This window comes from Drosophila navojoa, chromosome 2 (assembly GCF_054131105.1).
Source record: "Drosophila navojoa isolate 15081-1374.11 chromosome 2, UAZ_NAV_1.0, whole genome shotgun sequence".
In the NCBI taxonomy this organism is placed as follows: Eukaryota; Metazoa; Arthropoda; class Insecta; order Diptera; family Drosophilidae; genus Drosophila; species Drosophila navojoa.
The window spans coordinates 30,908,237-30,924,113 of NC_142890.1; the positions used below are offsets into that span (position 1 = coordinate 30,908,237).

At 41.1% G+C, this 15,877-nt stretch overlaps 1 protein-coding gene across 22 annotated transcripts in view; it reads right to left on the reverse strand.

Moving 5' to 3' along the window:
* Rim (Rab3 interacting molecule) overlaps positions 1 to 15,877 on the reverse strand; it is a 43,152-nt gene that overhangs the window by 18,884 nt on the left and 8,391 nt on the right. For 8 of the 22 annotated variants that reach the window (XM_030388370.2, XM_089265563.1, XM_089265560.1 and 5 more), the window contains exons 6-10: positions 3,766 to 4,778; positions 2,078 to 2,279; positions 1,585 to 1,899; positions 743 to 1,317; positions 548 to 685 (exon numbers count right to left, since the gene is read on the reverse strand). In XM_030388370.2, coding sequence (XP_030244230.1) covers positions 548 to 685; positions 743 to 1,317; positions 1,585 to 1,899; positions 2,078 to 2,279; positions 3,766 to 4,778 — 2,243 coding nt within the window. Of the gene's footprint in view, positions 1 to 547; positions 686 to 742; positions 1,318 to 1,584; positions 1,900 to 2,077; positions 2,280 to 3,765; positions 4,779 to 6,402; positions 6,474 to 15,877 lie in introns of all 22 variants that reach the window. The other 14 variants (XM_089265567.1, XM_089265566.1, XM_089265565.1 and 11 more) reach the window with 7 other exon arrangements.

Genomic DNA, 15,877 nt, shown 5'->3' on the forward strand with positions numbered 1-15,877 from the left:
TGTGTAACATATGCCCAACTTAAGTAAGGGAATTATACTCATAGCAGAGCTCTGTTGTTTTGTTTATATTATAACAACTATGTATGGACTAGTGCGATCTACAACGTAAGCATTGTTACGTTCTCGCCCACGCCGGAGCTTAAGCATTTAAATGTATATGCCTGCTGTTCTGTATATGCCTCTTGTTCTGCCGCTGTTTTTAGCGACAGAACTCTTTATGTATTTTGGCTAGGACTTTTAATAAATAAAATGCAGAGAGCCTTCTCTGATCAACACGCGAATCAAATGTTTCATTTTCCTCTTGCTTAAACGTAGGTCAATGGTAATGTTTAAATAAATAATTTCATATTACTATAGATCTTAACAAATGTCCAGAAGATCATGTAGTCTGAAACGATCTATATCTTCTAGAGGATAGTAATAGAGGACCGATGGTAAAATAGAAGTAACAAGAATGCCAAGGTTAATTAATGATCTACAAAAGACCGAAGAGGATCGCTGGTAAAAAGTTGTAGACGAATAAAGTTATTGCGAGTGAGAAACATACCTCAAGCTGGCGACCATTGAGGTCGCTCCGCCGCAGACCGGAGTAGAAAAACGTTTGACCCCACCTCGGTTCGCAGGTGGTGCCAACGGTTTTCGTGCGTCGCTTCGACTTCTGGCTGCGGTCGGGCAGGAGGAACACCTGCAAAAAATATGACTTTTAGTAACCAGGCAACTAGATTCAGGTGGAGTGACTTACTTTCGCATAGGGATTGCGCCCGGCGCCGCTCTGACGCAACGACAGGCCCGTGGCGCAAACCAGCGTCACAATCAGCTGCAGAGTGGTCTGATCGTAGCCTAGTTTCAGCTGCAACCGGCCCTCGATGGGAATCGGCTGTGTTGTCACGCCCATGCCATGCCCATGATGTGAGTGGGCGTGAGCGTGCGAGTGCGAGTGCGGGTGCGGATGCGGAAGCGCGTGCGATGGCGGTGATGCCGCTGTCGTGTGGCAATGATGATGGTGGCCCGCCGTCGTTGCGCAGTGCACGCCGCTCGAGGCGGCGACGGTGGCGCTGCTGTTGCTGCTGCTGCCGCTGTTGCTGTTGCTGCCGCTGCTGCTGTGGCTGTGGCTGTGGCTGCTGTAGCTGTAGCTATTGCTGTGGTTATGGCTGCTGGCCTCCAAGCGCTGCGTCTGCTGCGAGCAACTGCCAATGCCAGCGCCACGATGACGCCGTCCGTTGTTCGAGCCGCCGGTGTGGAGATCCGGAGAGCCGGGCGAGGTGATCAGCACGCTCGGCTTATCGCGGTGCAGCTCTAGAGCCTCGACGCCGGGTGCTGTAGCGCAAAAAATATAAAGGATTATTTAGCCAACTTACATTGAATTTCTGTCATGTGTAGTTTGTCTTTGTTGTCTTGGGTTTTGTTTAGTGTGTGGCTTAAGCATACATCCTATATGTGTAGGGCTACATGGCCTAGTCAAGATAAATAGCCTGGGACTTGATTACGGTTACAGTTAGATCTTTCTTAAAGTTCATTTCTATTACAACTAATCATAGAGCCTTGTAAACACACACACCCACGCATATACACACTCACACACACCTTTACGCTGCAGGTAACGACCTCCGCTGCTGACCACTGCGCTGGCTGCTATGCTGCTCGCCAGCCCACTGTGCGGAAAGTTAGCCGAGGAGCGCCGGGTGACGCTGCTGCCCGAGCCCGAGCACGCGCTGCTGGGGCTGACGTTGCTGCTGCCGCCGCTGTCGACGCTGCCGGCGCCACTGGCTGGCAGCAGCAGCGATCGACCCACGATCAATTCCACCTGTGCATCCAGACGACTCTCGTCGATGATGTCGTAGACCTCGTCGGCACTCTTGCTGTGCAGGCTGCGTCCGTTCCATTCGATGATCTCGTCGCCTGCGTAACGTTCACAATCGTTCACAATTGTTTAATGATTGTTTATGTTGTGGTGAATGAAACGGCGAAATCGAAGATAGACAGAGAGAGAGAGAGAGATAGAAAGAGACAGAGAAAGAGAGAAGGAGAGATATATGAGTCGTGATTCAGAGATGTTGGCATGATTTTTGGTCTTTACCTGGTCGTATGCAGCCTTCGACGTCAGCCACTGAACCGCGTTTCACCTTCTCCACAATGGCTCTGCATGGGCCTCCGAGACCCACGGTCTGGCCGCCGTTTACCTTTAAGCCTAATATATCTTCCCCATCATAGTATTTACGTAATATCATGTGACCAATCATGCGAGTATTATCCGAGGATGTTTGCCAATTCACCGGATTCTATAGACACATGATGTATGTATGTACACGCAGTGTGGGTGGACGGTGTTGGTGGATGGGTGTTTGTTGGATCGATTGAGTGTCAGGATGAGATCGTGGATGTCAATTTTGCATAAATTTTTTTTAGAGATTGTTGATTTTGGTATTTGTTTGGTGAAGCGGAATGTCGATGTTCGTATGCAGGAAGTAGAATGGTTTATAGTTTTAGATTTGCACTATACAAAAGTCTTATATATACACATATCTGTATATTTATGCATCGTTAGACATATATATAGAGATATATGGCTTAATTTAAGAACTTACAGTTAGTTAAATGATACATAAACAAGTCGAACAATAGAAAATTGAATATTAAAAAAAAAAAATATTTTATACATTTGTTTTTTTTTTTTTTTTTTTATACATTCAGTTTTGTTTTTCTTACAAGCTAGAAACAGTTTCTACGATACGCTGTTAGGATATTGTAGTTAGATAGTATATAGAATAGTAGCTGTCATTCACATTTCGATTTAAGTTTAGTAGTAGTTAAGTATTATAGACCTACTTTGAGAACACACACGTAGCTTTTGCAATTAGATCATTAAATTCAATTAAGAGTCATTTTAAATTAGCAAATTTCAAATTCGGCAATATGCTTGAAAATGTGTTACGGATTGCTTACAACATTGAAAGAACATGCGACAAAAGAACGTGCTAAGATATAATGTGAAAGATGTGGATAATGTGGATGGTAACTAGCTAATGTTGTAGTGTGGGTAAAAGGAAACTGGAACTGGAACTGGAGAAGGAATTGGAACTGGGAATATAAACGTGCTACCTAAGAACTTGAGTCTACGTCTCTTCATGCAAAGTAATTTTACAATTAGTGAAATGTAGAATTGTTGTATGTTTATTGGCATGCATTTGTATGGCTAAGAGTTATTCTATGGCTGTTGGTACTGCATATGGATATCGACTGAATTTGTCGGGGTAATTTCTTTTACAACTGGGAGATATAAGGACAGAGAGAGAGAGAGAGAGAGAGAGAGAGAGAGATATCTGGCCTATAAAGAATGCAAACTAAAGAGGTTATTCGGGGTCTAATAGACTTGAGCGTTATATAGGCGATACATGTGAACAATCATTTATTTTCCCAGTCAAAGACAAAACAAGAACAACAAACAGAGTTTAAGAAAGATAAAGAAAAAAGAGTGAGAGAGAGAGAGAGAGAGAAAGTGAGAGAGCGACAAGGAGAAATAGAAAGAAATAAGGATAGCGTAATAGAGAGAGGTGTAGAAGGAGAGGGGCTGTATATAAATAGAAACATATTTATAAAGAAACTGATTGGCTGACAGACAGACAGACAGAGGGACAGAGGGACCTGGGACACACTCAGACTCTACAAAGACAAAATGCAATTTGGCAGCCTGTTTCATAGGCTTCATTTTCTTATTTTCTTTTAGGAACTCGCTTTGCCTGCGCTGTGGCTGTTGCTGTCGTGTACCTTAGGGCCGTCGCCGCGGTTCGAGTCCTCGCTGCTGGTGAAGGTGCTGCTCGTATCAATGCCCGAGTCTTTAGTGGCCGAGTCCTGGCTGCCCTGCCGCTCGGCCTCCCAGCGCGACCAGTCGCCGTCCAGCGGCTGCGCCAGCTTCGTGCTGGTGAGCAGAGTCGCCGTGCCCACATCCACAGCCGTCGAGGGCAGTATGGCGGTGACTGGTGGCAGGGAGCCACTGCCTGTGTTTGGAACCGCCAGGAGCGACGACTCGTCGTCGTGCGCATCGAAACGCACCGTTTTCTTTATTCTGCGCTCAGTGAAGCGGCGCGAGTCCTGCGCCGCCGACGACGATGATGTACTGCCACCGCCACCACCACTGGTGGCTGGCTCATCCCAGTAGGCGGCCTCTGTGGAGCTGAGGGAGCTGCTACCGCCACCGCCGCCACCACCGCCAGCGCCAAGCAGGCCGCGTTCTCGGTTCAGGCTGCCTCGCACGCCGTCAGCAGCTGCCGACATCGCGCCACGCTCATAGGCAGAGCCTGATCCAATGACAATCTGCGGCTTGCTGTAGCTCTGTGGATAGTAGCTGCTGCTGGTGCTGCTGCTGCTGCTGCCACCACCGCAGCCGCTGGCCGCGGCCAAGGGCGGTGCCCGACGAAAGGCAGGACCAGTTGCTCCACCTACACCAACTGCAGCAACTGCACCACCTGCACCACCTGAACCACCTGCACCACCTGCACCACCAGCCCCACCAGCTCCAGCCGCTCGCTCGTGATTGCTGCGGTTGAGTGAGTTGCGCTGCTGCACGTCCAGTCGAGCGGTCCTCGTCAGCGGATACTGTTCCAGGCGCTCGCGATGCTGCAGCTGCAGCTCATACCGATCCCTTTGGTCCGCCGAGGCGTACAGCCGCTGATTCGTGTGGCCCAGCAGCCGATAGTCACTCGAGCCTACTGTCAGTAGATCGCGCTCGTTGAGGCTGCGCTGCTGTCGCCAAGGATCCGTGCGCACCTGGAGACGCCCGCCTGTAGATGTAGGAGGTACTAGTAATGGTTGGCATTTATAGATACTCTGTCGACTCGACTTTGTGGGTCAATGGGCGGACTAAGAGGGAAGGCGGGGCAGAGAGTCTGATTTGTATTTCTTGAGCTACTCAATTGCTCGATTTTTTGAATACCCTTCTCTGAGGGTTCTTTTGCCTGACATTAGTTTGTTGTCCTTTGAGGTAAAACTTACGGCGAGAAATGTTTAGCAAGTGCCATATTAAGAAATATATACAGTTTGCATATATTATTCATGATGTGGATGTCTTCAGTTGATTGTCGATTGAGAATGAAAACTAAATAAAATACGTAAGAGCGTAAAGACCTAAAGTTATGGGAACTATGTTCAGCATTGTCTGCAAGCTTAGCTTTTAAGAACGATTATCTAAAATCCGATCTTAAGTGATCATTAAAATGCCGATCTTCAGAAGCTACAATATGAGTCAATTGCTGAAAATAGATCCCTAGGTGCATAGTACAGTATTGTATTTATGTATGTAGTATGTTAGCTAGAATACGGATTATATGTGGATCAAGGGGAGGCAGACCTAAGTTTCAGTTAAAGAGCTATGCCGGTGCCACAAGATCAAAGTATTTGAAAGATCAGGAACTTAGCAAACTTGATTGCGGCTTAAGACCTAGCATACATATATATTTATGTGTATTAGAAGGAGTTTTTCGGAGGTGCTGGGGTCTAGAGCAAAGTACATGGCAGGCAAATACAGAGAGAGAGAGAGAGATGGTGTAGGGTCTTGGATATGAGTATATTCAGAGAATATTGAATATATACAGTACCATACTTATCTGCAGTGGCTAAGATAACATAAAATGTTTTGAGCTAGGGAGGGCCTTAAATAAGCTTCTTCTCTTTGAATGAGTAGGAGAGCAAGAGGAGGGGCCGTGAGTGTGTGCTAGTCTAAACTGTTCAGTGAGGCTGTGAAGTATGTTTCAGAGATGTTGGGTTCAAGTGTACATTGTTGTTGTGTTTGTTGTTGTTGAAGTAAGGAGGAAACTGGAAACAGCGTTACGATATCCATGCAAATTCTTCACGTATTTGTTCTTTTTTTTTAAATCTTTAAATGTTTTTTTTTTTTGTATTTTTTTTTTGTTTTTTTTGTTTTTAGATATACAATAATTCAAAAGAGTAATTGAAGAAATTGGACGAAAGAAACTTAAGAATAATATTAAGTGTGTAAACAGCGCATCGAGCGGTGTTTTGAAGGTGTGAAAGGATCTGTTAAGCAAAAAAGAAACTAACAGTAACAAAGTGTTGGAGCAGGAGGGGCAGCTATTCGTCTCACACATCGAATAATCACACACATGGAAAAAATAATGTGAAACGAGTAAAAAAGGCTAAAAATGTGGGCTGTTGAAGGTGCTCGAACGAACGAAACTTTGGATAGGAAGGAGACAAAATAGAGACCAAGAGAAATAAACGACACAGCGTGTAAAATTTACATTCCATTTTGTATGTGTTGTCACAAATCACAAATTATAAGAAAACGATAACCGATAACAATAAAATACAGACACGCATTAGAAATGTTATCAAATTCAAAATTGCTCTTGAATTGGATATTTTTTTCCGTTATTTATCTTTGCTTACATTTGCATGAATCTGTAGATCGCCGGGCGAGAGATTTGTTTGGACACTTTGCACGACGCCAAAATTACCTGCTGTTGTTGTTATTGATGTTGTTGTTGTTGTTGTAATTATTGCAATACAATTTGTGAACAGTTTTCGAATTTGCAAATAGTTTGTGGCGGAAATAATATTTACATTTGTTTTTGATTGGGCAAGTTTCAACATACAAATAATTTGTTTTTGTTTTTATTTTTTTTTGTGGGAGATTTAATGGGTCGCACATTGGAGTAACAAAGAGAAAGAGAGAGTAGAGAAAATATATTTTTTATAATGCAAATAAAAATAATAGTATTGGGGAATTGTGGGCGCATTACTTAGACTAAACTAATTTATAGGTAGCTTATAAATTACACTTAATATTTAGCTTAATTATCAATACTTATATTATATATACAGTGCGAAGTTCCATAAATTGAAGTTGACAAGTACTCAAGCAACATTATAATTAATTTATAAGTATATCTTCAGCTACAGCATAACTTGTTTAGCTACAAGCTGTGAGCACGATGTAAATTGCTTAAAAAATGCACTGCGGCCATTTCTTAAGTTCTGCACACACACAAACTCACGCACACATTCTCACAAGCGCACACAAACACCGCTTGAATGAAAACTAGTTTCGTGCCCCACAAACACAGCCACACACACACACACACGCAAACACGCACACGTGACGACAGTTGTCCTCCCATTGTGGGCCATACCCCTGGCACAGTTTCTTTTGACTTTGGTCACGATAAAAAGCGTTTATTGTGCTCATAACGACTACAAAATTACGCAGAAAATAAAAAAAAAAACACATATAAAATAAATAAATAACATCAAAATTTACATGACAAAACGCAGCGATGGCGTTTTAGTGAAAACAAAAGAACTTACGAGAGTAAAGCAACGCAAAGGCCAAGTAAAGTAAATTATAAATATCTGGATTTACTAAGTTTACAGCTCTGCTTTAGCACTGTAGTGGGACCAGTTTTGAAAAGAAAGCCAACAAGCCAAACTAAACCAGTGTTGGTTAAACTCTTGATAGTATTTCGTAATAGTCTTGGATTTTGAGCAGCTTCAGGTTTGTAAAATAATAACCTTGTTTGAATTCAACTAAATCAGTTACATTTCCTAATAGTGAAATGTCATGTTGGAAAGTTTTCTTAAAGAATGTAAGAATATAGAACCGATTTGTATATTCTCAATAATCAGAGAAACAGCAAAGATCAAGAGCAATCCGTTTAACTAATATGGTTTATTACAGATAAGTTATTTTATATGGGTTTATTACAGATAAGTTATTTTATAGATCGTTCAACAATGCAACTCTCATAAATACAGACAGTTGAAGTTTGGTTACATATCGCCACAGAATCGATGCTTTGAGGCAAGCGTTTATTTCGTCGGCAGCAGTAGATCTTGGAATTACTGGTAGTGTTTGTCGGAAATCGCCAGATAATAAAACCCTTGAACTATTTCTTATTGCCGTTTCACGGACTGGCTATTTGAGAAGCACGAATTAAGGCCCTTCTTTGCTGGGTACTAACGCGGCGCCCTTCTCGGGCGATTTCTCGTTCTTCGTCAGATAATTGACTCGTGCTATTCCGTTGCCTAATTGCATCATAGGTCCGCCGGGAAAGATTAGATCTTCTAGAACGCGGTATTTTTATTAATAGAAATACTGAATATGCCCTCGCACAAAACCACATAGAACAATCGAGAAATATATATATAAATAATTTACACAAATTTATGTTTGAGACAAACAAATACCTGAACTTTTGAGATATTTAGCTTCTGTATGCACGCGTATTATTTTTATGAAATGTGATTTTTTTATGAATACTCAGGTTCGCCTGAGGCTGTGGCGTAGACTGACTGACTACATTTGTTTATTTACTTCTATACTATTGTATAATATGAGAGCAGGACCGAAAACTGTCACTGTTATCAAGCCTACTGAGTATCAATAGAAATTTGAATCTTTAGGGAAAAAACCGCGTTTTTCAAGTATTCGTGAAATTTTTTCAGTATTTTTAAGATCTACTATCCTACTCGTAGCGGAGACAAATCCAACAAATCAAAAACCATGAAAATTGGTCCAGCAGATCTCGAGTTATAAGTGCTGGAAAACTTTTCACAACTCTCTTTTATATATATAGATTAAGATTATAATTATAATTTTTTATAATGCTAAGCAATATGAACAAAATAAACATAAATTGAAATTATATTAACATACTAAATACTAAATACCAGAACAAATTATAAAACTGACTTTTCTTGAGTATGTGTGTGTGCTTTCTTTATTTCTTTGTGGGAGCACGTGTTCTTTGTTATTGTCGTGCAGTGTTGTTTGAAAGTCAAATGGCGAAACTCACGCACGTTGAGGCAGCAGCGAAAGAGTGGAAGGGAAATGAGAGGAAGCAATGGAGGCAAAGAGATGGCCAAGGCGAACGGAGAAGAAAAGAAGGCGCAAACAAGGCAAAAATCAATAACGTATACAAACACACGTACTCTCCTCACTCGCTTGTTGGCTGCCTTTTGTTACACACATGAGTGTGTGTGTATGTATGTGTGTGTGTTTGTGTCAAGTCTTGCACAATTATCGTATTGTGCGAAACGCACATGCAAAAAAAAAAAAAATAAAATAATAATAATAATAATAATAATAATAATAATAATACTAATAAAAAAGAAAAGCTAAAATCAAAGAAACTTCGTCGTAGTTTGTGTTTGTTTGTGTTTGAGAGCTGTCTGTATGTGTGTGATTGTATATGTATAATTGTAACACTCTCCTGTTTTGTATGCTCGTTCTTAAATTCTAGCCAGTTGCCTGAAGGGGCGGCAGCTGTGAGTGGGCGGTCGGGCAGGTGCGCGGTGAGAGGTGTTTGGGCTGGCTAAAAGGACATCAGGCGAGTACAGCTTGTTCTATTTTTAAACCAGCAGGCGACGAATACAAATGAACACCACACACACACACGCACACACAGAAAGTCGTATATAGATAGACGCAGGCGCATAAATAGCACAAACAACAACAATAAGCAGCACGCATTAAATGCGTTGGTGTTGCTGTTGCTGCTGCTCTTGGTACTCCTGCTGCTGCTCGTGTGTTGTTTGTCCCTCTTCCTGGGCAGCTTCAGTGCTCACATTAATGTCACTCATACGCACAGTTGCACAACCAAACACACACACACATATACTATACAACGTAGCTAGCTGTTGGCCTGACGGTCAACATTTTAATTAAATTCATCTCGCTCCCGCGACAGCAGTCGTTCACATATTTTAATAGGTACACATACGCATACACACACACACACACACACACACACACATGCTCCCACACACAGTAACACGCCCACATCGTTTGTGGTCTATATTTATTTACATATTTACAGCTTTGACACCATCTGCGACATGTTTCGCGTTTCAGCTGCCTTTTGTGGCTGTCATTTAGCCATTTGCTTATTTGGTTATTGATTTCGCTTTATTCATGTATTAAGCTTTGCTTAAAAACAGAAGTGGGCCGGCCGCTTCTGTTTTTTGCGCCCTAATCTAAATGCAAATAAACACGAAAGCACAAAGGACCCTTTTCATCTCTTGTGAGCCACAAATCGTCGGGCGGGCGGGGTGCTTGAAGCGGCTTTTGATTTGACATTGATTCTCAACGCAATTGCAGAAAGTGATCAAGTATTTTTGGGGGTATATAGCTAATAATGATAATGATATAGTAAATCTTCTCTTAGTGATTATTGTTGGCACTACAATTTATAATGTATGTTTATTATTATTAGTATAATCATTATATATTATTATTTGTTAATTGTATATTCTGATTATTACTATATGTCAATATTATTGTATTTTGTTTTATTATTTATTATTGCTTCTATTGGAAATCCCCCAGATCTATGAACATTATGATATCATTACAATAAAAAGGACGAAAAGACGTCACGGCTTCAACAAATTTTAAATTTATCACCAAGTTGTATTTTTTAATTTTTATTACTAAGTAAAAGTAAAATATCTGCTGCATTGCACATTTCGCACAATTTCGACTTCTTCAATATTATATATCGATCATTCTGCATTTGATATGAGATTATTCGGCATACCGAAATTGTTTTTAAAATTACTTATGATCTTTACAGTGTATGTCTAAGTGAGTTTGGCAGCGATTAGAAACTTTACTCTCCGTTTACTATTTTGTAGCTTTTGCTGGGGATTGCTTTTGCCTTTTCTTTGGCATGCGACTGCTATTTTATTTTTAGTATTGCCTGTGCTGTGATGATGTGAGCTAATCTATTTGCAATATGCATTTAAAATTTCTGTTGTTGCCACTGTTGTTGGTTGTGGTTGTGGTTGGTGTTGAGTGCAAGCTGTGTTCAGTTGTGTTGCTGTTGTCGTTGTTATTGTTACTGTTGTTGCAGCTGCAATCGCCACTCACCTTGCTTTGATTGGATTAAAATGTGTTAGGGATATGCTCAGATTTTGGAACCGTTGTATTATTAAAAATTGTGATATGCTGAAGTAACAATATTTTGTATATATTTAAGAACTTAGTTCGATCTATAAATTTATTTTTGTAATTAGCACAACACTTGAATCGATATTTTAGTAGATTTACTTTTGATTTTATTTCCTGTTTATTTCCCGCATATTATTTGCTTTAGTCGCTTAGTTAGCAAAATAGATTTTAAAACATGTTTCGACATGTCCACACACACGCACAGCGGGAGTGGGAGTGAGAGTCGGACAGAGAGGTAGAGAGACAGGGAGGAGCTGGCTTGGTAATCGCGTGGCTGTATACAGTAAACAAATCGTAAATTTTCTCCCTGCTCGGCGCCCAGCAAACAAACCAAAGAAAAAAATAAAAAAAAATTCTAACAATAAAAAAAAAAAACAATAATTGGTATAAGAATAATTTCCTTAGATTCTGCTTTGGCCCACGCAAGGAAACGAATATGTATACACGTGTGTGTGTGCTTGCATGTAGGTGTGTGTGTGTTTGCGTGGGTAGCAAGCGCGTCCAATGGGCGCCACAATTTGCGCAGTCTAAGGCTGGCCAAGATTTGATTCATGACTTGATTCGATTTCATTTTGAAGGCACTTTCGCCCAAATTTGGCAGCCATTTTATGATTTTATTGCAATAAACAGCAGTTCAATTCTGTTATATTTTCAGCTTTTTCTATTTATTTATTCTTGAATTTATGTCGTTTGTTTACCTCTTTGGTATTTACATTTGTATGCATTAATTACAGCCAAATTTTATACACCAAGAATGCAACTTTTGTACGCCCGTCGAAACATGAATTATTTGATTTAAACTTGATTTCCTATGTGTGTGACACATTTAACCTTCAGCAGACAAGCTTTTAATGATATATTACTCAATGCCAGATGCAAGCGTAATTTAACGAGCACGCACGTTTTATTTGCAATTGGTTTTTCTTTCTATTTATTTATTTTGTATTTTTCGTATATTTTACTTTTATATTGTTTATTGCTTCACTTTCACAAATTCGCTTCAAGGTTGCGTTGGGCTCAACCTTCGCCTTAAATTTAGCGTGAGATACTCGTAAAGTTTCACTTTCGATTGCTCGCAGCATTTGCCGCGTGTCACGGGATCCGTTTCGTTTTTCGTTCAACGTATTTGCGATGTTTTTCACTATTTATTTGGTTAGCCTTTTGTAATTTGGATTTTGCGACACGTGCAGCCGCAGAGGCTGTTTACTCGCCTTTAAAGTTCATCGAAAACTAATTTCGTTTCGATTTAAAAAAGCCTCAATGGAATTTCGCTTTACGTTTTCGCTTTCCTTTAGCGCCTACCCTTCGGCTGATGTTGTTATTGCTTTCATTGTTGTTGTTCTTGGTGCTAGTAGCCTACACACATATTTCCAATAACAATGTTATAAGTTCGCCATGTTGTTGTTGCCGTAGCAGCACTTTCCCATGGCACTTCCAATGCACAACTAAAAATAAAGTTACGCGTGGCCACAGCGACTGCGACGCTAGCTGTGACAGAGACGTTGACTGCGATAACATTGACAGCTGCTTCTGCTACTGCCGCATGGTCGGGTCAGGCAGGCACGATGCTCTGGTACTGCTACTGCGCTGCTGCTGCTGCTGCTGCTACTGCTTCTGCTACTGCCACTGCGACTGTTGTTGTGTTTGTGATTCTTTTTCTGTCTTTACGCTCTCTTTCCACCATGGTGAATGGCAAAATCAGCGTGTTTGTCTTTGCTTTCCAGTGCTGCTCAGCCCCACCCCCGCTCAGCCCCTGCTTGACAAACCAAGGCACGCGTGTTGGACGGTTGACTAACTGTTCGGTCTAAATGGATTGGAAGTGCATTGGTTGTTGTTGCCGTTGTATGTGAATTCGTAGTAAAGAGCATGACGCTGCATGAAATGAAATGCGGTGAATGAAATGACGTCGCTGCAATAAAGCGTGTACCGGATTGAAGGATTGAAGTAAAGAGCATCGCGGTGACAATGTGACGCAAAAGGATAGGGAGCGAGACAGAAAGATAGAGCGAGCGTGGGACTGCGTGATCAACGCGTGGACATACCATGCATAGCATCATTAAGATTACAGTTAATACAGTGGACAAGAAAGCTGAACTATTCAATGTGTGAAAAATTTAGCGATGATTACAAAAATTCTAAACTCGAATATGTTAATAATTAGTTCTAATATATTATATTTAAGCTTATCGAAAACAAATGCACTCGATTTTCAAGTCATTGAACTAGTTTATGTTGATGTGCAAAACATAGTTATTCATATGCTGATCCTGTGATCTGAACTTCTACGGTAACTCATAGAGGCAATATTTTTGTAAGCTTTAATCAATTAAATGTAACATTGCGCGCGCACTTCGCTACATCATCAGCTGCTATTTCTGCTGCTTAAGCACTGGAAAACAGAGCGAGCAGAGGTAACGGGCATAACGGCACTTCTTAATGCAGCGCATGCGCCTGCCGTTCCTTAGCTGTTTCAGTGAGAGCTTTCCAACGCATGACGTCTAACCACGGTCTGCGAGCGTTTCTATTGTGAACGTAGTGAGAACTGCGACCTGCTGTGGTGGCTTTCGCCTGGCGCGTGGTTCTGCGTGGTGAGAAAGCAGTGCAGCTGCACCGGGCTCAAAGCAGAACAGCTGCAACAAGCTAAAGCCGAGGGTGGCGCTGCCATAGGTGGCTGGGGCACAGGTGTTTACCCTATCAGTTGTTAAGGCAGCGCTGCACTTGCCACAGTTTTGGGTCGCTTATCGGAATAGTGGGCGGACCCGAAAATTGTGCACCTAATTCCATTCCACGGCGGCTTGCAACCAAACTTGGCTGCCACAACTTGCATTAAGTTTCTACTTTCGTTTCTTTTTATACCCTGAACCCATTGAAAATGGGAAGTCAGGGTATAATGGTTTTGTTGAAATGTATGTAACAGGCAGAAGGAGGCGTGGCAGACCCCACAAATTATATATATTCTTGATCAGGGCGACGAGCTGAGTCGATTTGGCCCTGTCCGTCTGTTTGTCCGTCCGTCTGTCCGTCCGTCCGTCCGTCCGTCCGTATCTATGAACGCGTCGATCTTAAACTGAACTATATAATTATATTTTCTACACCTTTAGAGCTAGAGCTTCTAAATTTCAAATGTAGACTTATGTGTATTTTAAATAATTTCGATTTTTGTTAAAATTTACCCCCACCCCTAAATTCACCTCTCTCCCTCACTATTGTAAAAGGCGTATTTCAAGTACTAGAGACTTGTGCTTTGGAATGTACACACATTTAAACATTATATTTACGTTCTGAAAGTTTCATTAGGATCGTACGTCTAGAAATAAAATTATTAAAAAAATAAATTCGTATTATATTGCCTACACTGCAGTGCAGCCCAAGCGCAGTCGCTGCATAATACGTCGTTGTGTATGTGCATATGTGTGCCTAAAAGATCTGCAGAGTGAGAAGAATATCAGATTGGAGGGTTCAGGGTATCTCCTAGTCGAGCAGTCTCGACTAGAGTTTTCTTACTTGTTTGTTATACCCTGAACCCATTGAAAATGGGAAATCAGGGTATAATGGTTTTGTTGATATGCATGTAACAGGCAAAAGGAGGCGTGACAGACCCCACAAAATATATATATTCTTGATCAGGGCGAGGAGCTAAGTCGATTTAGCCCTGTCCGTCTGTTTGTCCGTCCGTCTGTCCGTCCGTCCGTCCGTCCGTCCGTATCTATGAACGCGTCGATCTTAGAAGATATAAGAGCTAGAACTTTTTTTTCCTATGTGCGTGTATATCACGCGCATGTCAAGCTTATCACTAAAAATCGATAACTGCTCCTGATATTTTATTATCGATTAAAAACCTTATCGAAAGCTGGTTATATAATTATATTTTCTACACCTTTAGAGCTAGAGCTTCTAAATTTCAAATGTAGACTTATGTGTATTTTAAATAATTTCGATTTTTGTTAAAATTTACCCCCACCCCTAAATTCACCTCTCTCCCTCACTATTGTAAAAGGCGTATTTCAAGTACTAGAGACTTGTGCTTTGGAATGTACACACATTTAAACATTATATTTACGTTCTGAAAGTTTCATTAGGATCGTACGTCTAGAAATAAAATTATTAAAAAAATAAATTCGTATTATATTGCCTACACTGCAGTGCAGCCCAAGCGCAGTCGCTGCATAATACGTGCGTGTGTATGTGCATATGTCTGCCTAAAAGATCTGCAGAGTGAGAAGAATATCAGATTGGAGGGTTCAGGGTATCTCCTAGTCGAGCAGTCTCGACTAGAGTTTTCTTACTTGTTTGTTATACCCTGAACCCATTGAAAATGGGAAATCAGGGTATAATGGTTTTGTTGATATGCATGTAACAGGCAAAAGGAGGCGTGACAGACCCCACAAAATATATATATTCTTGATCAGGGCGAGGAGCTAAGTCGATTTAGCCCTGTCCGTCTGTCTGTCCGTCCATCCGCCTGCCCGTATGTATGAACGCGTCGATCTCAGAAGATATAAGAGGAAGAAGATATAAGACCTCAAATTTTTTTTTTAAATGTCCATATATAGCGCGAGCGTATCGAGTTTATCACTAAAAAACGATAACTCATTCCGATATTTTTTAACGATAAAAACCTTATCGAGAATCAGTTAAAAAATTATATCTCCTACACCATTAAAGCTACAGTGTCCAAATTTTAAATATATATTATTTTATACAATTTCGGGTTTTGCTATATCCACTCCCTCACCATCATCTTTGTAAAAGTCGTATATCAAATACTAGAGACTTGTGCTTCGGTATACACATACATATCAACATTATGATTACGTTCATTACGATCGTACGTCTAGAAATTAAATTATTCGACAAATAAGTTCTCATAATATTCGCAACACTGCAGCGCAACCCAAGCGCTATCGCCTGTAT